This window comes from Hakea prostrata, chromosome 5 (genome assembly GCF_041222555.1).
Source record: "Hakea prostrata isolate BN-2017 chromosome 5, UWA_Hpros_2, whole genome shotgun sequence".
NCBI classification, from domain to species: Eukaryota; Viridiplantae; Streptophyta; class Magnoliopsida; order Proteales; family Proteaceae; genus Hakea; species Hakea prostrata.
Window position 1 is genome coordinate 8,267,924 of NC_142604.1, and position 18,419 is coordinate 8,286,342.

At 37.5% G+C, this 18,419-nt stretch overlaps 2 protein-coding genes across 3 annotated transcripts; both read right to left on the reverse strand.

Moving 5' to 3' along the window:
* Positions 1-119: 119 nt before the first annotated feature.
* On the reverse strand, positions 120-2,507 carry LOC149014855 (patatin-like protein 2). Its single transcript, XM_089155225.1, has 7 exons — positions 2,354-2,507; positions 2,038-2,219; positions 1,754-1,940; positions 1,417-1,578; positions 1,029-1,328; positions 709-882; positions 120-597 (listed from the first exon to the last, which is right to left on the reverse strand). Exons 1-7 carry the CDS (start codon positions 2,471-2,473, stop codon positions 532-534), a joined length of 1,191 nt encoding a protein of 396 aa, XP_089011351.1. The 5' UTR covers positions 2,474-2,507; the 3' UTR covers positions 120-531.
* Positions 2,508-5,712: 3,205 nt separating this feature from the next.
* On the reverse strand, positions 5,713-10,981 carry LOC149014856 (wall-associated receptor kinase-like 14). Of its 2 annotated transcripts, XM_089156305.1 has the most exons (4): positions 9,710-10,981; positions 9,084-9,161; positions 7,075-8,355; positions 5,713-6,772 (listed from the first exon to the last, which is right to left on the reverse strand). In XM_089156305.1, the coding sequence occupies exons 1-3, from the start codon at positions 10,440-10,442 to the stop codon at positions 7,076-7,078; spliced, it is 2,091 nt and encodes a 696-aa protein (XP_089012431.1). In that variant the 5' UTR covers positions 10,443-10,981; the 3' UTR covers positions 5,713-6,772; position 7,075. The 2 variants fall into 2 exon arrangements, with proteins under 2 accessions (XP_089012431.1, XP_089012430.1); XM_089156304.1 differs by lacking the exon at positions 5,713-6,772 and having other exon boundaries at positions 6,938-8,355.
* Positions 10,982-18,419: the final 7,438 nt, after the last annotated feature.

Consider the following 18,419-nt stretch of genomic DNA (forward strand, 5'->3'; position numbering starts at 1 on the left):
ACTACCATCCAAGGTATTATTTGGTTCTTTTTTTTCTTTTTTCTTTTTTCTTTTTTTGCTGGCAATAACGATATCTATAGGTTACAACATCAAATAGATACATTTATTGAAGACGAGGAACGGAATGTGGCCAATATGGTATACACTTCACTGACAAAGCTTTCTTGCCTTAGGAGTGAACAACAGAGTTTATGTTGTATAGCCTACAGCATCAAACACACACAAATGGAATGTGGCCATCCATTATGACATACACATGATTGACAGAGCTTACTGGGCTAGGGAGTTGACAACAGAGTTCGCCTCCCTAGCTAAGAAGATTAGAAAAATAGACTTTGCACCAATAGAGAATGTATGAATATCTTGAAGGATGGAGAACACTTCGAGTGAGGGAGTTTGGGCCAGGTCTTCAATGAGAGTACGTAATCATTTTCTTGCAATCCGATTCAATGACAACATGTCCACACCTCAACGACATAGCATGATTTAGGGCAGAATGAATTGCAAGGCCTGGCTATCGACAAACTTTCACTACTTCTTTTTGAGGCGATTTTCCTCACGAAGTTTCCTTTCATTGGAAAGTAATCCTGCAAACCTGTCCGTAAGAAAAGGAAAGAATCAAAATGATGGGAATTAAGCATGTAAGTATATAAGTATAAAGGGAATGTTGTAGAAAATAAAAACAAACATTTATGTCATGACTTAATTTTTAAGAGCTTCAGCGTTGGTCATACAAGGTTTTACTGGTTCAGTGAGGCCAGTCTCAAGATTTACCCTTGAGAGTGGCTTCTTCAGTAACGCTTCCCCCACCTTCACAAGGTTGTTCAAGTTTTCTTCGGTAGCAATATCAACTGAAGATACATCACCAGTTAATGTATCATCCTGAATTTCCATTAAAAAAAAAAAAGGCATAGTCAGTAAAAGAAGTTCAAGTCAGGCCATGATATGAGTTAGGGTTATCAGATAGAACACTTCAGTTATTTGTTTCAATTGTAACATACGAAGAATGGTATCATCAGTTCAATTACCTGAATTCTTAGGTAATTATCCTCGGAGTCCATCGCCTGAAACATCATACCTAGATGGAAATCAACCATGTCTTGACTTGCTTGGCTATACACATCAATTATTGGCGTTGCACCATCATCGATTATCCAATTAATAGCTCCCCACTTTGCAGCCTCCTTAGCAGTGTATTTGTGTTCAATCTTAGCTGCTCCAGTTCCTAGTGAGATGACTAGATATCGAGCAAAGTCCATGGACATGAGAGGAAAATCTTGATTTTTCTTGGTCACCTGCTTGGTGACTTCCCCAATTGCCACCAGTGTCTATAACATGTGAGTGAAAATCTGTTAGTTTATGTAAACTTGAGTTTCAAATGCTAATCACTCTGATTAACATTACCCAACAAATTACCGGATTATCAGCTGCTACACCACCATCAGTGAGGTTGAATTCTCGTACTCTCCCTTCTTTATCTTCATTCGTGAAGTAATAAGTCGGAAGGTATGTTGGAGCTGCTGAGGTGCCAATACATACGTCTGCAAGTAGTGCATTAAGAGTTGGATCACGTTTAACCTGCGTGAAAATTATTTTTGTCTATCAGTTATGCTAGTTCCTTTATAAGTAACCGGAAAAGCAAACAACAGTGCATGACAGTAGAACGAATCCCCATTCTCTCAGTCCAAGGATAATGTCCCTGAGCCAATAGATAATATTATTGCAGGAGAACAGTCAATGTTTTAAAACCTACCCCAAAGTTGGAGAAGAGGACGGGCTGGAGTAGCTTGATATCAAAGCTGGGAATGACAACAGAGGTTAGGGTTTGGTTCAACCTCGTATTTCCCAACTTCTGCTTTATGAGCTGATGAAGATACTTCCCATCATACTTGGGTCCAGCAAAGTTTTTCAATAGCTTCGGGATAGTACTAAGAATTTCACTGTGAGTAGAAAGAGAAGGATGAAAAGGATTAGTTAGCTAGCTATCTATGGTTGTTAGGGTTTCTAATGAAGTGGAATTAACACTTGTTTTGATACCTTTCCTGAGGGAAAATCTTTGGGCAGTTCTCAAGGTAAAATGGTTTGATATCTTTGGCAGCAAACAAAGGACGATTGTTTTCATTTGGAGCTGTTAAGGTTGCGGTCACAAGTCCACCTGTACTGGTCCCTGCAATCACATCGAAGTAGTCTGCAAGTCTTGCATCTTCACCATCAAGTTCCTGCCCCATTAAAGAAATAAGAGAAGACCCTAACATGATTACTGCTTCAAATATATATTATTACTTGCATGCTTTGATAATAAAATCATGAATAAAGGATAACTAGCTTGTATTAATATTGACATTAAAGAGACCTGAAGCTGAGACTCAAGGAATTCAAGAATGGCAGCTGGAATAATCCCTCTAATTCCTCCTCCATCGATGCTGAGGATGGTAATTAGGCTCCCATAGCGAGGTGGTGCCTTTGTCGCCATTGAAGATGAATGAAATTAAGGAAGTGGGTAATGTTCAAGAACTCAAAATCGAACTGTGTGGTGAATGGAGATAACATAATGAGAGTATTTATAACCGATCTCAGCATTGATATGGGAAGCCTAGAAGAAGGAACCAACCAAAACTGCTCATCCCCAACTGCCACTCAAGATTTAGATTCTTAATTTGTTCTAATGCACCTGACATTTGCATGCATCAAATGATAGAGTACTCCAAGAATGGTAGTTGTGAAAAATAAATTTCTTGTGGAAACAAGATGGACCAATTAAGCAGGACTTCTAATTAGAAGTACTCTTGATTTCCCAGTTAAGCATATATGGCCTATAAAAGTATGTTATCTTCATTATAGGTTAGTACCAGTAATGATCAGAAGTTTCTTAAGCATCCAGGCATCAGAATATTATCATTTGAAGCTGATGTCTTTTACTTGGGAAACGAATCTTGGGGGAAATTAAGAGTTCTTCTATTCAACTACTTACTTGAATGCAGGACCAATTTAGCTATAGCAGGAACAGCCTTACCCAGTAGAACACGTTATTCCATGAACTATAAGTTTGTACACGAAATATACATGTGATATGGAAGACGATGGGAAACCAATCAAACCTTAGAAAGGCAGAATTAAGATATAGGGTTCAGAAGGACCAGACGGAAATGTCTGAACTGAATTATTTCTAACATCAGCAATTCATTGGGAGTTGGTGGTGGAGTGTGACTGTCTGAGAGAGACACATTGGAGGGAGAGAGAATGATTCTCATCTGATTTGAAAGGACAGCAATCGATCAACAGAATTGAAGTGACTTAGAAACTAAGCATAATTAAGGTTACTGAAAGCAGGCAATACATCTCAAGTAATTAGAGTTCATGCAAGTTCAGGTTGTAGGTCTGATCACTACATAGAGAAGACTACAATCATCAGTTCAATTACCTGAATCCCTTTTATGTAATTGTCTTTGGAGTGCAACGGATCCTTAAGTACTATTTTAGCTAATTTACTTTTTTTTTTTAAAACTCGTTTTAAGATTGAATTATAAAGAATCCAATCATGTGAGTTGAAATTTCTTTTCCCCATGTACATGGGTTAATTATGTCTGCACTTGCTCGTCTAAACACATCTATAAATGAGCAAAGCAACAATTAGGTAATAATTTTATAGGTCCCCACTTCACTTGGCTGCCTCATTGAATTAGTTCTACATTCACACTAGTGTAGAACCCACATACAAAGTATGTATGTGTCAAGTAAGGACAATGTGAGTCTCACCATCATATGAGTAATATTGGTGAATGGGTGGAAGGGCAGGCTAGGTTTAGAAAATCTAAACTCACAACAAACTTAGTTTAATAATAAGATAGGAAGAAAAAAGAATAGGAAAACAACAATTCAAGAAAAAGCAAAAGAAAAAAAAGGTGGGGAATTTTCAGTACCACCTCCTAAGTAATCCAATTTATCAATCAAACGCTCTATAGGGTAAAAATATATCAAAGGAACCCGTTGTAGTTAGGAAATCATAACTTAGTGCTGATATAAGTAAGTTGAATATTTTAAAAGGCAAGAATAACCTTCAATGAAAACCCACGCTTGACTTGTTTTTTATTTTCATTACACCATTTGCGACTTCTTCCTCTTCGGATAATAAATCCTCATAAAGTTTGAGAGACATGCGTTATGATAGTGCTTTTAAACTTAGGACGTCAGGGCATTATTGAAAACAAATAAGTAAAAATTTAATGGTATTAGTAATAGAGCGCAGTTTGATAAATTGAATAACTCAAGGGTGGCAATAATATTACAGTGTAACTTAGAGGGTGGCGCTAAAAATTTGCCCAGAAAAAAAAACTTCGAGAAAAAAAATTTACCAAACATCTTTGGTCATTTTGACAAATACTCTCTATAGTTCTTCCCCTAGTGGTCGATGGTTAAGGAAAACCTAATCTCTCTCAATGTGAAACTAGCTCCATTTAAGAAGGGTGAAACGAACAAATTCTTTCCTTTATTGTTCTGCATTCTCAGGACTCCCTGTGGTTGAATAAGGTGAACACTTAACTGCATGGGAATCTACAGAATTCATTGATTTGAAAGATTACAATACCAAAAGCAGAAAAGGTCAAAAGGGAACTTCTTAGTTTCATAGGTCTAATAAAGCTGCATTTTCATGAAGGATAATTTGCCCCCACCGTCCACACTGCACAAGATTAATGTACAACACAATGCCTGGATTTCTCACAATGTTTCCATCCTTGCGTGTAGTGCAGGGAAAAGGGAATCTCAAGCTCTAATTCGCATGGCATTTGTGTGCATCAAATGCCAATTAAGCAGGATTTCTCATTTGTTAGAAAACTTGGATTTGACCTTCTTCAGCAAAGTTGCTAATTAGAAGTACTCTTGATTTCCCAGTTAAGAATTTATGACCTCTATATAAAAGTATGTTATCTTCATCATGGGTTAGTAACAGTACTGATCAGAAGTTTCTTAAGCATGCATCAGAAAATCAGTCTTGAGTGAACAAACAGTCTTCTATTCAACTACGCATGTACATGCAGGAACCATTTAAGCTTACCCAGTAGTACACGTCATTCCATGAACTATAAGTCTGAACACGAGATAAACATGAGACATTGAAGACGATAGGAACCCAACCAAGCCTTAGAAAGACAAAATTAAGATAGGATTCGGAAGAGCCAAACGGGAATGTCTGGACTGAATTATTTCTAACTTCAGCAATTCAATGGGGGCTGGTGGTGGGGTGGAGTGTGAGAGGGACACATTGGAGGGAGAGACAAGAATGACTCGTTTGAATTTCCAGTAAACTCAATAACACTCCTTGAACCCCCCCCCCCCCCCCCTCCCCTGCCGTAGGGGTAGGGCTATGGGAAAAAGATATTTTATTTACATAAGAGATGTAGACCAAGTTGTCCATTAATGGGTAGGGCCCATAAGTGACAATTTGTTTCAGCTAGAAAATCTCTTGGCCATGCTTCAATGCAGTGAAGCCCATGCACACCCTGTTTGATGGAAGAATTTCCCATATGGGAATACCTCCCTTATTGTGTATTTAACAGATTAAAATGTTTCCTTTCTGGGACAACTATAGTTTACTTCCATATTGTAGCAAGTGGATATGGGCCAAGTTATACACATTCATGGGTCGGCCCATATGGTTTCATCCAATCAGTTGAAAAAAATCCTATTATATTGGGTCCACAGATTTGACCTATAAGGTAACCCCATATTCCTGACAGTTTTGACTTCTCTATATGCATCGATTTACAGTCTGGTTTCTGGTTCCTTCTTACATAGGGAGCCAAAGAGGACTAGAGCTGATTGAATATTGAATAAGATTTTTGTTCCATTGGACAGGAAGATTACTGATAAGGTTAGAGACCCTTTTGAATGAATATGGTGTATCTTTATAAAGCTAAATTAAACTCTCTTGATAGTTGTATTTGGGATCCATACATTGCACTCATTTAAGAAGGGTGAAAGTTGAAACGACCATTTCTTTCCCTTTTTGTTCTGCTCCTGTGGTTGAAGGTGAACATTTAAAGGCATGGGAATCTAAAGAATTCATTGATTTCACGGCCATTTCTTTCCCTTTTTGTTCTGCATTCTCAGGACTCCCTGTGGTTGAAGGTGAACATTTAAAGGCATGGGAATCTAAAGAATTCAATGATTTGAAAGATTACAATCACCAACAGCAGAAAAGGTCAAAAGGGTACTTCTTACTTTTATCTGTCTAATAAAGCTGCATTTTCCTGAGGGACGATTTGCCCCCACTGTCCACACAATGCCTGTATTTCTCTCAATGTTTCCATCCTTGTGTGTAGTTCAGGGAAAGTTCAGGGAAAAGAGACTCTCAAGCTCCTGCTGCTCTATAATTTTTCTTTGGCTTTTTATGAGCTTTCACAACTGTTATTTCAAAATTCTAGAGGAAGTCTTTGCTAAGTCCATCCCCTTCACCAAGTCATCATGGAAGGTGTGGTGCTCAGTTCTTCAATATTGTTGCTAATTTTTTGTGATGCTTGGGTCACTACTATCTTGATCCTCTTCGGCAGTTCATAAAGAGAGTGCAGAAAGCAGAGAGTTTCTGGAACATGGCTCTACCATCAGTATTTTGTTCCCAAGAGGAGTAATGCCAGTGTGGCTTATTATGATGTTAAAACTAGTTGACTGCCTTTCAGGATCAACTGGTCATCCTTGTATTGTGAGACCCTCCATTCCAGAAAAAGAGGATGTATTCGTGATTCATGTTGGAGCGAGTTTTTTCCTGCAAGAGTGTCTTTCCCCTCCAAAAGAAAATATTAATAATAACAGAACAAGAAGACAACTATGCAGTTGTGTGTGAGAGAGAGAGAGAGAGAGAGAGAGAGAGAGATTTCAGAAATTCCTCTGCATATTCTTTTCCTATTTATACTTGACTTGTTTAATGCTGGCTTCTACACTGTTTCACCTTATACCCTACATATTTTATATAAGAACAGAAAGAGATGATCACAATTTCAATTGGGATGCGCAAACGATAGAGAGGTTCATAAAGTGTGATAAACTGCATGCTGCAAGGACACAGAAAACAGCCTTTACCTTAGTGTATTACATGAAGCAACAAGCTGTTACTTGAAGGGGAGCTCCGTTCACTAGGCCACGGATCCTGTACAGAAACAGGAGAGCTATCCTTCAATTCCATCTCTAATACAGATTTGTCCTTCTGCGGCACTAGCAATCTCCGACTCCCTGAATGAACCTTTTCATTACTCATTAACCCTAGGGACTTTCGACTTCCATCGTGAGGTGATGAGCAAGTGGATGCACCTGATGACTCGTTGGAGATGTCCTCCTCAAGAGGCTCCCATCCACTCCTGATGCGATCTAGCTCAGCTGCAACTTCCATCATAGAAGGTCTCATATCCCTATGAAATGCAAGACATCTGAAAGCCAACTCTGCCACCTTGTGCACTGATGAAAGAGTCCAAGCATCTGTATGTGGCTCAAGGAAAGGGTCTATTATCTCATCAACACAACCCTTCCCAATCTTGTCAATAGCAAGAGCAGCCAAATTCACTTCACTGTGAGGCCGAGTGAAGTCCACTACTTTCATAGAAGTTATAATCTCCACAAGAACAACCCCAAAGCTGTAAACATCACTTTTATCTGAGAGGTGAAAATTCTGATGATATTGAGGATCAAGATACCCGGGTGTACCTTGTGGAGCAGTAGAGATGTGAGAATCATCTGTCATACCTAGTCTAGAAAGACCAAAGTCAGCTACTTTCGAGTTGAACTCATAGTCTAGTAGGATGTTACTGGATTTGATGTCCCTGTGGTATATTGGTGGGTTAATGGCAGAGTGGAGATGTGCAATGGCATGAGCAGTTTCAGTGGCAATGGTGAGGCGAATTGTCCAAGGAAGACCAGTACCTCTCTCCTTCTGTAGATGCTGAGATAAAGTTCCATTTGGCATGAATTCATAAACAAGGATCTGTTCACCTTTCTCAATGCAGCAACCTAAGAGGCGGACTAGATTTGTATGGCTAACGGATGAAAGAAGCTTGATTTCATTCATGACCTGCTCAACACCATCAGTGTCCCGGTGTCTGATCTTTTTAATGGCAACCCACTCTTCATTGTGGAGTTTTCCTGCATAAACTGTTCCATAGGCACCAGTTCCTAGCCTTTGTTTTTCCTCAAAACCATTTGTGGCTCTTTCAATTTCTTTGTATGGATAAAAGGGGATGCTGCAGTGCCCGGCAGCCTCAGAAAGTAAGCGCCTAGCGCTCTTTCGAGTTTTGAGGAAAGTGCAGCGTCGACGGACAAAGTAGCAAATAAAAGCTAGAGCAGCCATTATAGAGGCTCCAGCAACAAGGCCTGAGAAAGAGATTTTCCACATTTAGGAAAGCAAGTCAAGATGGAAAATATACATACATTTGGTAGTAAGGGGTGAGGAGGTCAAAGGACCTAAAACAGAGGGCAACAAACTAGAGATTCTTGAGAAAACTGAACAGGATATATATGTCATGTCAGTTTAGCCCATCACAGCTAAAAGAAAATTGAAAACTACCAAACTCCCCCCTCCCCCAGGGGAGGAGCTTTCTTTTTGTATATATTTGATGGGAAACTGTCAAATTTTCAGCAGATACCTAAGACATGCTAAATGGTCCACTTTTGTGAGACATTTCAAAACAAGAGTTCAGAAATGGCCCCTAAAAGTTTGATATACTATGACAGTCAAACTTTGAAGAAACTAAGACTGCAGATACAAAGATGGTGAATGATGGGTGAGGATATTAAATGATGCAATCACTCATTGTCCCTCTCTTGAAGAACAAAAAGAAAATCAATCTAACTAATTAAACTCAGCAATACCATCTCAACGAAAACTCACGAAACTGTGAGAGAACTTTAGAATGGCCCGATTGATAAAAACAAACAGTCGGTGCTAGATAGTACCAGAAGTTAGAAAAACTTCATTTACAAAACTGTCATTCTAAAATGTTTCTTAAGTTGCAAGTTATAACCCAAAGGTGGACAGAATGTAATCAAAATGCCATCTTTGCTGTAAAGATTTACTCTCAGGAACAAGTAGAATGATATACCTCCTACCAGAACAGCAACTCTCGTCCTTGCGCCACATTCGCCAGACAAGTAGCTTGAAGGGTTGCATTTCGAAGATACTGTTTCAGGTTTAGAAGAGATTAGTACAATCTAAATTAAAAATTCATCCAGGAGTAAAGTGTAACTTGAATTCCAAGAATTGTTGCCCAGAAGAAAGAAAAAAATTCCAAGAATTACACCGTAACCAAAAACCCTAGAAAGGTACTCCAAGGATTACTGGGTAGGTTTGACTTCTTGCTTGTTTCTTTCTATATTTCTCTGGATACTCAACAAATCTTCAGAGACAAACAAACCTAGGTTTTGAAATTTCGCAGAAGAAAGGGAGCTGAAGCCGCCATGAAACTATATTCGCGGCGGAAATTATTACAATTTTAATAGCTTCTGCTCGTTCAAATTTCAGATTTGACTTCAGAGACAAAACGAAACCAGGAGGAATCTACGCGAGAATTACCAGATTTCTCTCGCTAGAACCAAATTACCAAACACGGTATAGAGGAAATGACCATTACGACCCTCTGAGATTTTTATAGTGAAAAAAAAAAAAGCTTTTTTTTTCCTGTTAACAAAAAATACAAAGAAAAGAAAACACCGGCGACCGGAAAATTACCTTTGCGACAACCAAGTCCAGCCTTAAAGCCATCTCCGACGAAGCCCTCATTGCAGCGGCACCGGAATCCTGGTTTTTTGTTATATGGAGATGTAAATCGAGTACAGTTGGCATTCGGAGAACATTGATTACACTGCCCTTCAAGCCACCACCCCAACTCGATCGTCTGCAACTGCATAGAAACCGAAGAATTTGAATTCGAATGAATGGTGACTGCTGAGTACCATGATTTGCAGTGGCTCTGATTCACATAGTCGAAACTCATGAAACCATCCGTTTGATTTCCTTTCGATAAGCAGCTTAAACTTTGGTTCTTTGGTTCACATGTTTTCATGTTAAAATCAGATTCCAGAAGCGAAGGAGATATCAGACAACTGGAGATTTGCGGTTGACAGTGATGCAATAAAAGCCCATTCTTCCATGTCATCGCGTAATTCCGACGAAAAAGCTGCCTCAGGTGATCGATTGAACGGTTGCAATGAACTGGTATGCTGATCACGATACTGTCAGCGGTAACGTTCCGAACTGGGAAATCGTTGATGAAGATTTCACCTTTTTGACTGCAATTTAGTTGGATTCCACAACCGTTTGAGAACCCAAATGGGTAGGGAAGTAGATTCGTCGGGTCTTTGCCGCAGGATTGATCGCAAGAAGAGTTTGCAGCATGAGCCACTGTTGCCGCCAGAACAAATATCACGAACAGAAGAAAGAGATTCCGATTATTTGCGACCATCTTCAATCACTAGTGAACAGAACTGCTGCAAAAACTCCGGTTTTCTTCAGAAGTTCAATCAGAAAAAGATGAAACATCCATTTCCCAATTCCCTCTCTGCTTCTTCTGCATAAACATGAACATTTAGCTTCAAGAACATCAACCAGGAGCTAAAAAGTAGATTTCATCCACAAACCCAAATGAATTCCCCTGTTTCTCACAAGTCAGAAACTCCATTTTCTGCAACTAATCGTCATGGGAAAATTTTCTGTAGAGAATGGTGATCGTCGAATTCTTTAGTTCCGTGTATTACCCATCACACAAATATCCATCCAACACTACTTGGACCTCAGCTGAAGTCTGGTCGTTGCAGTCTTACCTGCCCCTTCTGCAACTCTCAACTCTCTCTTTCTCTGTTTCTTAAAAGAGGAAGACAAATGAAGAAAACCATGGAATCCAATATAAAAGTCTTCTAAGTCAAAATCTAAGATAAGTATTACGTAATTATCGAATTATATACATGAAGTGCTTGTTAACAGAACCATTAAACAGGGAAGAACACAATCATGATGGTGGGTCTACGAGTCATAAACTCATAATTAAAAGTTAATTATCCAACAGGGGAAGCACTGAGGCAGTAATGAGGGTATTTTCGGTATACAAAAAGTTGAGTCCTATTAATTTCACCAACGGTTCCTGAGGAAGACTCAACTGCAATAATAAATTTACTTATTGAGTGCTGCGTTTAATTTCGATAACTTGAATGTGTTGCAGGAGAAATTAACGCTTGACTTGGAATTGCAATTTCCACGCCCGCTTTCAAACTGTTCTTCCCAAATAAGACCTTCCACGGAATCAAAATTACAAGATTACCCTTGTGTAGTGGTGTTCTGCAAATTACAACCCTCAACCTAAACATTAACAATAATAAAATTCAAAAGTTTTCTTTTGATTAAAAAAAATCACACTTGAGAAAGTCCTTCTGCATATTTGTTCTATGAAAACTATGTTGCAATGTAAAAAAATGTTATAAAAGTCATACAATACATATTTAAGAATATGATGAGTTTGTTTCACCCAAAAAAAAAATGTCTCTATATATAATTTTTAAAAATTATGTATAGTATGTTTTTGGGTAATTACTTTCTGTAAGGACGGTGATCTTTTTGAGAACAATATTGGTAATGTAGTTGCGTAGTTGGTATCATCTTTCGTGATGATGGGGTGTCATTTAAAAATTATGTACATAGGATACACACTCTCTTATATAAAATTTCCTTCCTAGTCAATCCAGTTTGATTTTTTTAAAATATTTGTTTTCATTATCATAGTATTTTTCAACGTATAAGAATTTTTAATGTTCATACGGATTGAGAACTGCCTTCAAGAATTTGTGTGCCTATTGGCACCCTAAAATTATAGGTACAAGCACATTAGTAATTATTTTGATTTAGCGATTTGCAACCAATCTCAAACTCAAAGATTTGAGTTTTGATGTGTAAAATTGAAGACCAATCGTCAACCACTAAAAACAACCCTCTACCTTGTGGTTAACATAAAATCTAAATTTCTTCGTACTATTATGAGTGTTGTACAAATTCTAGCTCAATTTCCAACCAGTGGTTAAACCATATCCAGAATCGTTGATTGGGGAATCCAACTTGACTAAGGGGGTGGACCCTATGTCATTGGAATGGTATGATGACAGAACGAGACAAATGGTCAAGAGTCCTTGTGCTACGACTAAACAGATGAATCACTGGAATATAAACCGCAAAACCCTAAAAGACGGAATTGAAAAGGACTGGAACTTGAGAAACCTGTTCTATCTAAGCGAGATACTCAACGAAGATAACTTAGCCACTAAGGAATCCCTGAAGCAACTTTAGGGCCATATCTCAACATGAGTTTAACACCAATTGAACTCTAATGTGTTGCATGAAGATCAAATCAGAAAACCTACAATGTACACGCTAACAAATTAATCCATATAAACCACATTTCCCTCCTAATTAAAGGTAGTTGTTCTTTATTGAATTCTTCTTGCATTAACTATTATTCGTCTCTAGTTCTACAATTTTTTAGTTCTAAGCCTCTACACCTTCCATATACTGGGGATGGTGTCGTTTCCATCTATCGACTTGATTATTAAAGACGATTTACTTGACCATCACAATCAACCTACTCTCGATGTCATTGCATCCAAGTGTTGAAACATATTTTTTGAAGGTTCAACCTAAAATCATCCAGGATTTAGACGCAACGATGAAATTTTGCGTTGCACAGAACCTTCTTTTGAATTTTTTTAATTTAATATTTTTTTAATAGATAAAGGATGGAGATGTTACATGTGCCATTAACAAAAGTCAAACTTCCGACCTCTTAAATCTCAAAGAGGTGTTGGTTATTACGTTTTTTTTTTTTTTTTTTTTTTTTAATTTTACGGTTGGTTATTAGTTATTATAAAAAATAAAATAAAAAAAGAGTGAATTTTTTATTTTTTTTACCCAGCCAAGAACGGCCAAACTAAAGTTCAAAGCTGACGCAAATTTGATTGTGGAAATTAGTAAAAGAGGCCAAACCTTCAACGACACGGGGTTCAAGTGGGCAACGACTTTTGACGCTTTAAACGCTAGTGATCTTAACAGCTTACGTGGCCTTTCCACTTTTGAAATGGTGAGACCTAATATCCACTAAAACATGGACACGTGGAATTTTAAATTTTAAAAATTTATTAATTTAGAAGATGAGCAGATATGTTTGACCGTTGACCACTTGAAGTAGGAAGTGGTGGAAGCAAGCTTTTCTTCTGCCAATGACTTCAGTGAAAAGGATTGTTTTCCGTTCAAACCAAAGAAAATGACTGTATCACATGCTTGTGGTGAAGTTTTTAACTGTTTGGATGTTAATTGTTGGCTCAGTTCGTAAAAGACCAATACAACGACAGTGGTTAAAAATTCATATCTTCTTAAAATCAAGGGCAAAGTTTCATTATATATTTAAATTAAAAGTTTTAACGTATAATCCACTTAAATGTTTAGGGTGAGGCATTCGTCAATGTTCGCAGTAGAAAAATAACCCCTAATTGTTACGAAATTAGTGATTCCTTGTTCCTAGAGCAAGGCATCACCAACAATTGAAAGTTCAAGCTACAACAATGATGGCTTTAGAGGAGGCTATGAAGTGGTTTCGGAGCTTCAATTTGGTGTTTGAGCTAACATATAGATCTCAATTGGAGTGGGTGGCGACGAACAACAAGCTCAGGGAAGATATCGGGAGTTAACTGGGCACTAATCCTAACTGTTAAGTTGTCAGTGATTTGTAATTTATCCCATGTGAGGAAGTCAACTAGGGTTTCAATCCGTTTTCAGTGGATCAAACGTTAAAAAGTCTTTAAATTAGCGGTATCATACTGTATCGAATTCAAACCCATTTTTTGTACCATATTGTATCATTTATTATATGATGGGATATAATGTTAATATATAAATTTCGTATGAGATTGACACCCTTAGCTCTACCACATAACTATTAAACCATCCGTTCAAACATAAATGGATCTGGTGGGAGGATTGCTGATAATGATATCGTGTTTAGGTATAGAAACCCATAAATTCTAGCTAAACACATTTTATATTTCGATTGACCAATACCTAATTCAATATCATCTACCAAGGTCTAAGGCCACGTTTGCTGGATATTATAAAACATTTTTATCAAAGAATTTGTATAATATATTCAATAAAAATATAAGTTTTCATTCACAATTCAAATGGTGAAGTAAGAATTCTTGTTTATTAATATATTTATTGAGTACAATCACCTCCTTCTTAGGAAAGAGATATGTGCTCGCTTCTTTACAAGAAAATACGGGCATAGTTCACATGGAACTCACTAGGGGGCTTCACTTTTGATTTATTCTGTCAGCATTTAGATGTAGATTTCTACTATTATTATATGGTGAAAAAAACATAGCTCTACTCGAATGGAGCTTCAGTGCTACACAATTAATGCACAGTACTGAGTTGCTAACTGTCCTGGATGGAGTGGATGGTCAAGGATAAAATCTCGACCTTCTTCTCGGTTCCTTCTTCCATAACCCGAGCTCGGAGAAGGAAGAGATAAGAGGGCCCTATGGAGAATGTGGTCCGAAATCCATAATAGAGTCCGACCACAACGACCGAATTGATTATCTTCATGCATAAGGATAATAGATTACCTAGTAGCTACCATGAAACAAAAGATCTTCTTTCTAAAGAGATTCGATTCGGAACTATTATATGTCCAAGGTCCAAAGAAATCATCAAAGGGTTCCGACTTGTCCGGCAACAAACATCAAATACCTCGACTTTTTAGACAGGTCCGAGTCAAATAGCAATGATTCGAGCACTCTTTTACACATTTCGGAAACCTAGGACTCAACGAGGATAGTAAAAACGGATTTCCAATCCAGAGGAAAAGGAGGGAAACGGATACTCAATTTCAAGTGAGTAAACACAATTCCATACTCGATCTCATAGATACATATAGAATTCTGCCCCAATTTACAACCTCGACCACTCGGGGAGATTATGGCCATACACAACACATTAATGCACAGAACTGAAGTTGAACCCATCACCACCCAGAGCACGATGGAAAATTCAAACTCTTTCTTATTAGTCAAGAATAAGTTAGAATATGCAAGATAGTCAAAATACAATTATATCTAACCAATTACTTATCTAGAGCTGTCTCTAGCTCCTGATCTAGGAGACCCACCATTAAAGCTTTAGAGGAAGAAGTCAAAGACAAAGTATCAGCATTGACCAATTGATTAGTTAGACTTCTTTTACAAGATGTTATCATTAGGTGTGGCTCATGCTAATCCAATCTAGATACTATTTGATTTATCTTTTCATCCAAAATTTGTAATGCTTTTTTGTGACAATATGATTGCCTAAAATGTTACCTTACATACTTTTACATCAATTGAGTTTGATAATCATTTCATTAGAAAACTTGTTTCTAAATCATATCTCTATAAACATAGCTAAGTGATTAATAAAAATTCTAAGTTAAAAGAGATTAATATTTGATTGTGTGTCCAATAAAGTCATACATAGGCATTTATAATGGATAAGATTTGTACTTTTATATAAAATGGTTGGGTGTAATTTACATGTTTTTATGCAAATTGCAGTTAAGGACCATTACTAGATTCTAGGGTGTGGGGACTTTTTTGGGTAAGGGATGTGGGGACTAAACGTGTTTGTTTGGTGAGTAATGACCAAAGAGCTTAAAATTATGGTCACCATTTAATGTCATTAATAATCTTCACGTAGTTTGGAAGATTGACCTATGCTCCATGGCTCTTTAAAATGGACAGCTTTCACTTTAGTTTTTTCCAGAATTTGAAACAAACTTACAAAGAAATTCACGTGGAAATAGAAACAACCATTATGAACAACCAAACAGTCATTTTTTTTCTTCTTTCTCTAAAGAATCATTTGTATTAAATTTCAGGAAAGTTGTTTGAGATATGGTACAGTCATATTTAACGGAGACCTATAAATACCCATGTATGGAAAAGTGATATAATCCAGATTAAATGAACTAGAAGAGCTAGAGGTAGATTTAAGATAACCTTAAGAGAAGTTGTGAGAAATAATACGTATAGCTTAGACCTTGTGTCTAACATGACCTCAAACAAAACTAATTGGAAGGTCAAAAATCTATGTAGTCGACCTCATTTAGTTGGGACAAGGCTTCTTCTTGTTGTTGTACTTGATGAAAATAAACTACAATCACTCAATCCGCAACAACAGTTACCTTCAATGCACATTATCTCACCGGTTCTCTAAAATAGCAAACACATTGCAAAAAATTTACAAAGAAAATATTATAGACTGTATAAGTAAGAATGACCTTGATTTTTAACACCAAGTAATTTCATCATTGATACATGTATAATCTAATTGTATGTGTTACTACAATTTGAAAAGATCATATTGCAGTACTGCATGAGGCTCTCATATTTATCAGGGTCATGAAAGAATCAAATGCATACACTATTGTTACTCTTGTTTTAAAAAATTTCCTCGTTATCACCAAGGGATGAGAATTAGGGATCATAAGCCCAGGGGATGAGAAGGGTGGGGGGAGGGGAGTAAGATATGAAGGAATTGAGGTTTGAGCCTAGGACTTTCTTGGTCTTATTGTATGTACGTAAGAGGCTACCATCACTATACTCAAAGTACATTCACCATCATTTCCTGTCTCACCTCGATACCTTTTCAACTATATATGTACTTATATAGACAACACGAGTTTAGAACATCTATTCGCATGGAGATAAATTTTCAATTTTTTTTTATTGAATTCATAACATATGTCAAATCTCAAAACAAGATCTTCTATCTTTTTCAACAAATGTGAATTGAAAATTTTCCTCTCTATAATAGTAGCGGATTCAGACTCGGACAACACAACTATAGTAGTCTCCTCACCAAGCTCCATTTCATGGGGCAAGTCTAGTTCAGATGGCCCCAATGAAGGACAAAACACTAAACAATTGATTGGTGATGGAGGAGTCTAACCAAACGAATATTTCAAAAGGTGCCCATTGGATCAAATCTCAATTTTCTGCAAATGAACAAGTTAGGTTGACCATTGACCCTTCAATCACTGAAAATCAGAGGTTATCAAGTCTCAATTACCCCAAAACTCTTAATCTATCTCAAGTGCTAATTCATAACTAAAAACATAGATAAAAAAATTAATCTCTTGATTAACATGAACAAAACAACTACCCCTCACAAGATGATAATGCCATTCTGGAGATATTAATAACACGTCAGTTAGACATTTACACAAACACGTTATGGTCATTGATGTCAATTTGAGATTATGCGGTCGTACCAACATCCCTTTCTCAGTTCCTTCTTCAAGAATCCAAATGAAATAAACAATCATTCAAGCCCATGTACTTTGCTGATGTGCTCGCATCCAAATTTTTTCCACAACTGTCTATATCATGGACAAAGTTACGTGGAAATTGCAGTCGTCGGATCGAGATTTTAGTCGAAATTTATTCTCGTATAATTTTCGACAGTTGAGATTTTCGATCTCGACCGAAATGTTGATCCGATGTATTGCGACTGAAGCAAAATTTAAAAGAAAAGTCCAAGACGTTGACGAGTCAACTCGTGAATCTCTTTGCTCTTCATGACAAGACAATGATAGGCCTTGGCCCAGTCGAGCCCAGCCCAGATAAAATATGGGCTGAGATAGATGGCCAGAGTTTTCAAATGGTTAAAAATGGAATAAAGGGCCTTATCTGTACGTGGTCCACTTACCATTTTTCTTTTGGGTACTCGGTCCACCTAGAAATCCAGGCATGGCTGGATCAAATTTGCCCATTCGAATCATTGATTAGATAAGTGACTCTCTTTGGGTAGCTCACATGCTAACTTGGTAGTACATTTAGAAGTTGAATATGGCTCATGCTTCATATTGTATGGATGTGTACATGTTGAGTATGGCTCATGCTTCATATTGTATTTTCAACATACATGGATTGGGTGTGGGAGCAGCGCCCCCATAGCCTATAGAGGGTCCGTATTTCTATGGGTCTTGGAGTTTCTTTACAGTTTTGGCTTGAGCCCATGAATAGCTATGGCTTAGAGCTTCTAAGTGCTGCTCCCATAGCCTATAGAGGGTCCGTATTTCTATGGGTCTTGGAATTTCTGTACAGTTTTGGCTTGAGCCCATGAATAGCTATGGCTTAGAGCTTCTAAGCACACACACACACACACACACACACATTGTAAGTTGTTGTTTTCAAGAAGAATATTGTAAGTTGTTGTTTTTCTATGGTGGAGAATCTCGACCGAGATCTCGATCCGATGACTGCACTTTTCAGGCTGAACTGCCCCTCTACATTTATGCGACTGAAGCAAAATTTAAAAGAAATGTCCAAGACGTTGAAAATCTCTTTACTCTTCATGACAAGACATG

Excerpts from the sequence above, each read along its gene's own strand:
- LOC149014855 (XM_089155225.1), bottom strand. The coding sequence starts at position 2,473 with ATGGCGACAAAGGCACCACCTCGCTATGGGAGCCTAATTACCATCCTC. Across the intron at positions 883-1,028 it reads ATAATTACCTAAGAATTCAG|GATGATACATTAACTGGTGA; the intron begins GTAATTGAACTG and ends ATGGAAATTCAG. Across the intron at positions 598-708 it reads CCAACGCTGAAGCTCTTAAA|AGGTTTGCAGGATTACTTTC; the intron begins AATTAAGTCATG and ends TTTCTTACGGAC.
- LOC149014856 (XM_089156305.1), bottom strand. The coding sequence starts at position 10,442 with ATGGTCGCAAATAATCGGAATCTCTTTCTTCTGTTCGTGATATTTGTT. Across the intron at positions 9,162-9,709 it reads TGGACTTGGTTGTCGCAAAG|TATCTTCGAAATGCAACCCT; the intron begins GTAATTTTCCGG and ends AACCTGAAACAG. Across the intron at positions 8,356-9,083 it reads AGTTGCTGTTCTGGTAGGAG|GCCTTGTTGCTGGAGCCTCT; the intron begins GTATATCATTCT and ends TCTCTTTCTCAG.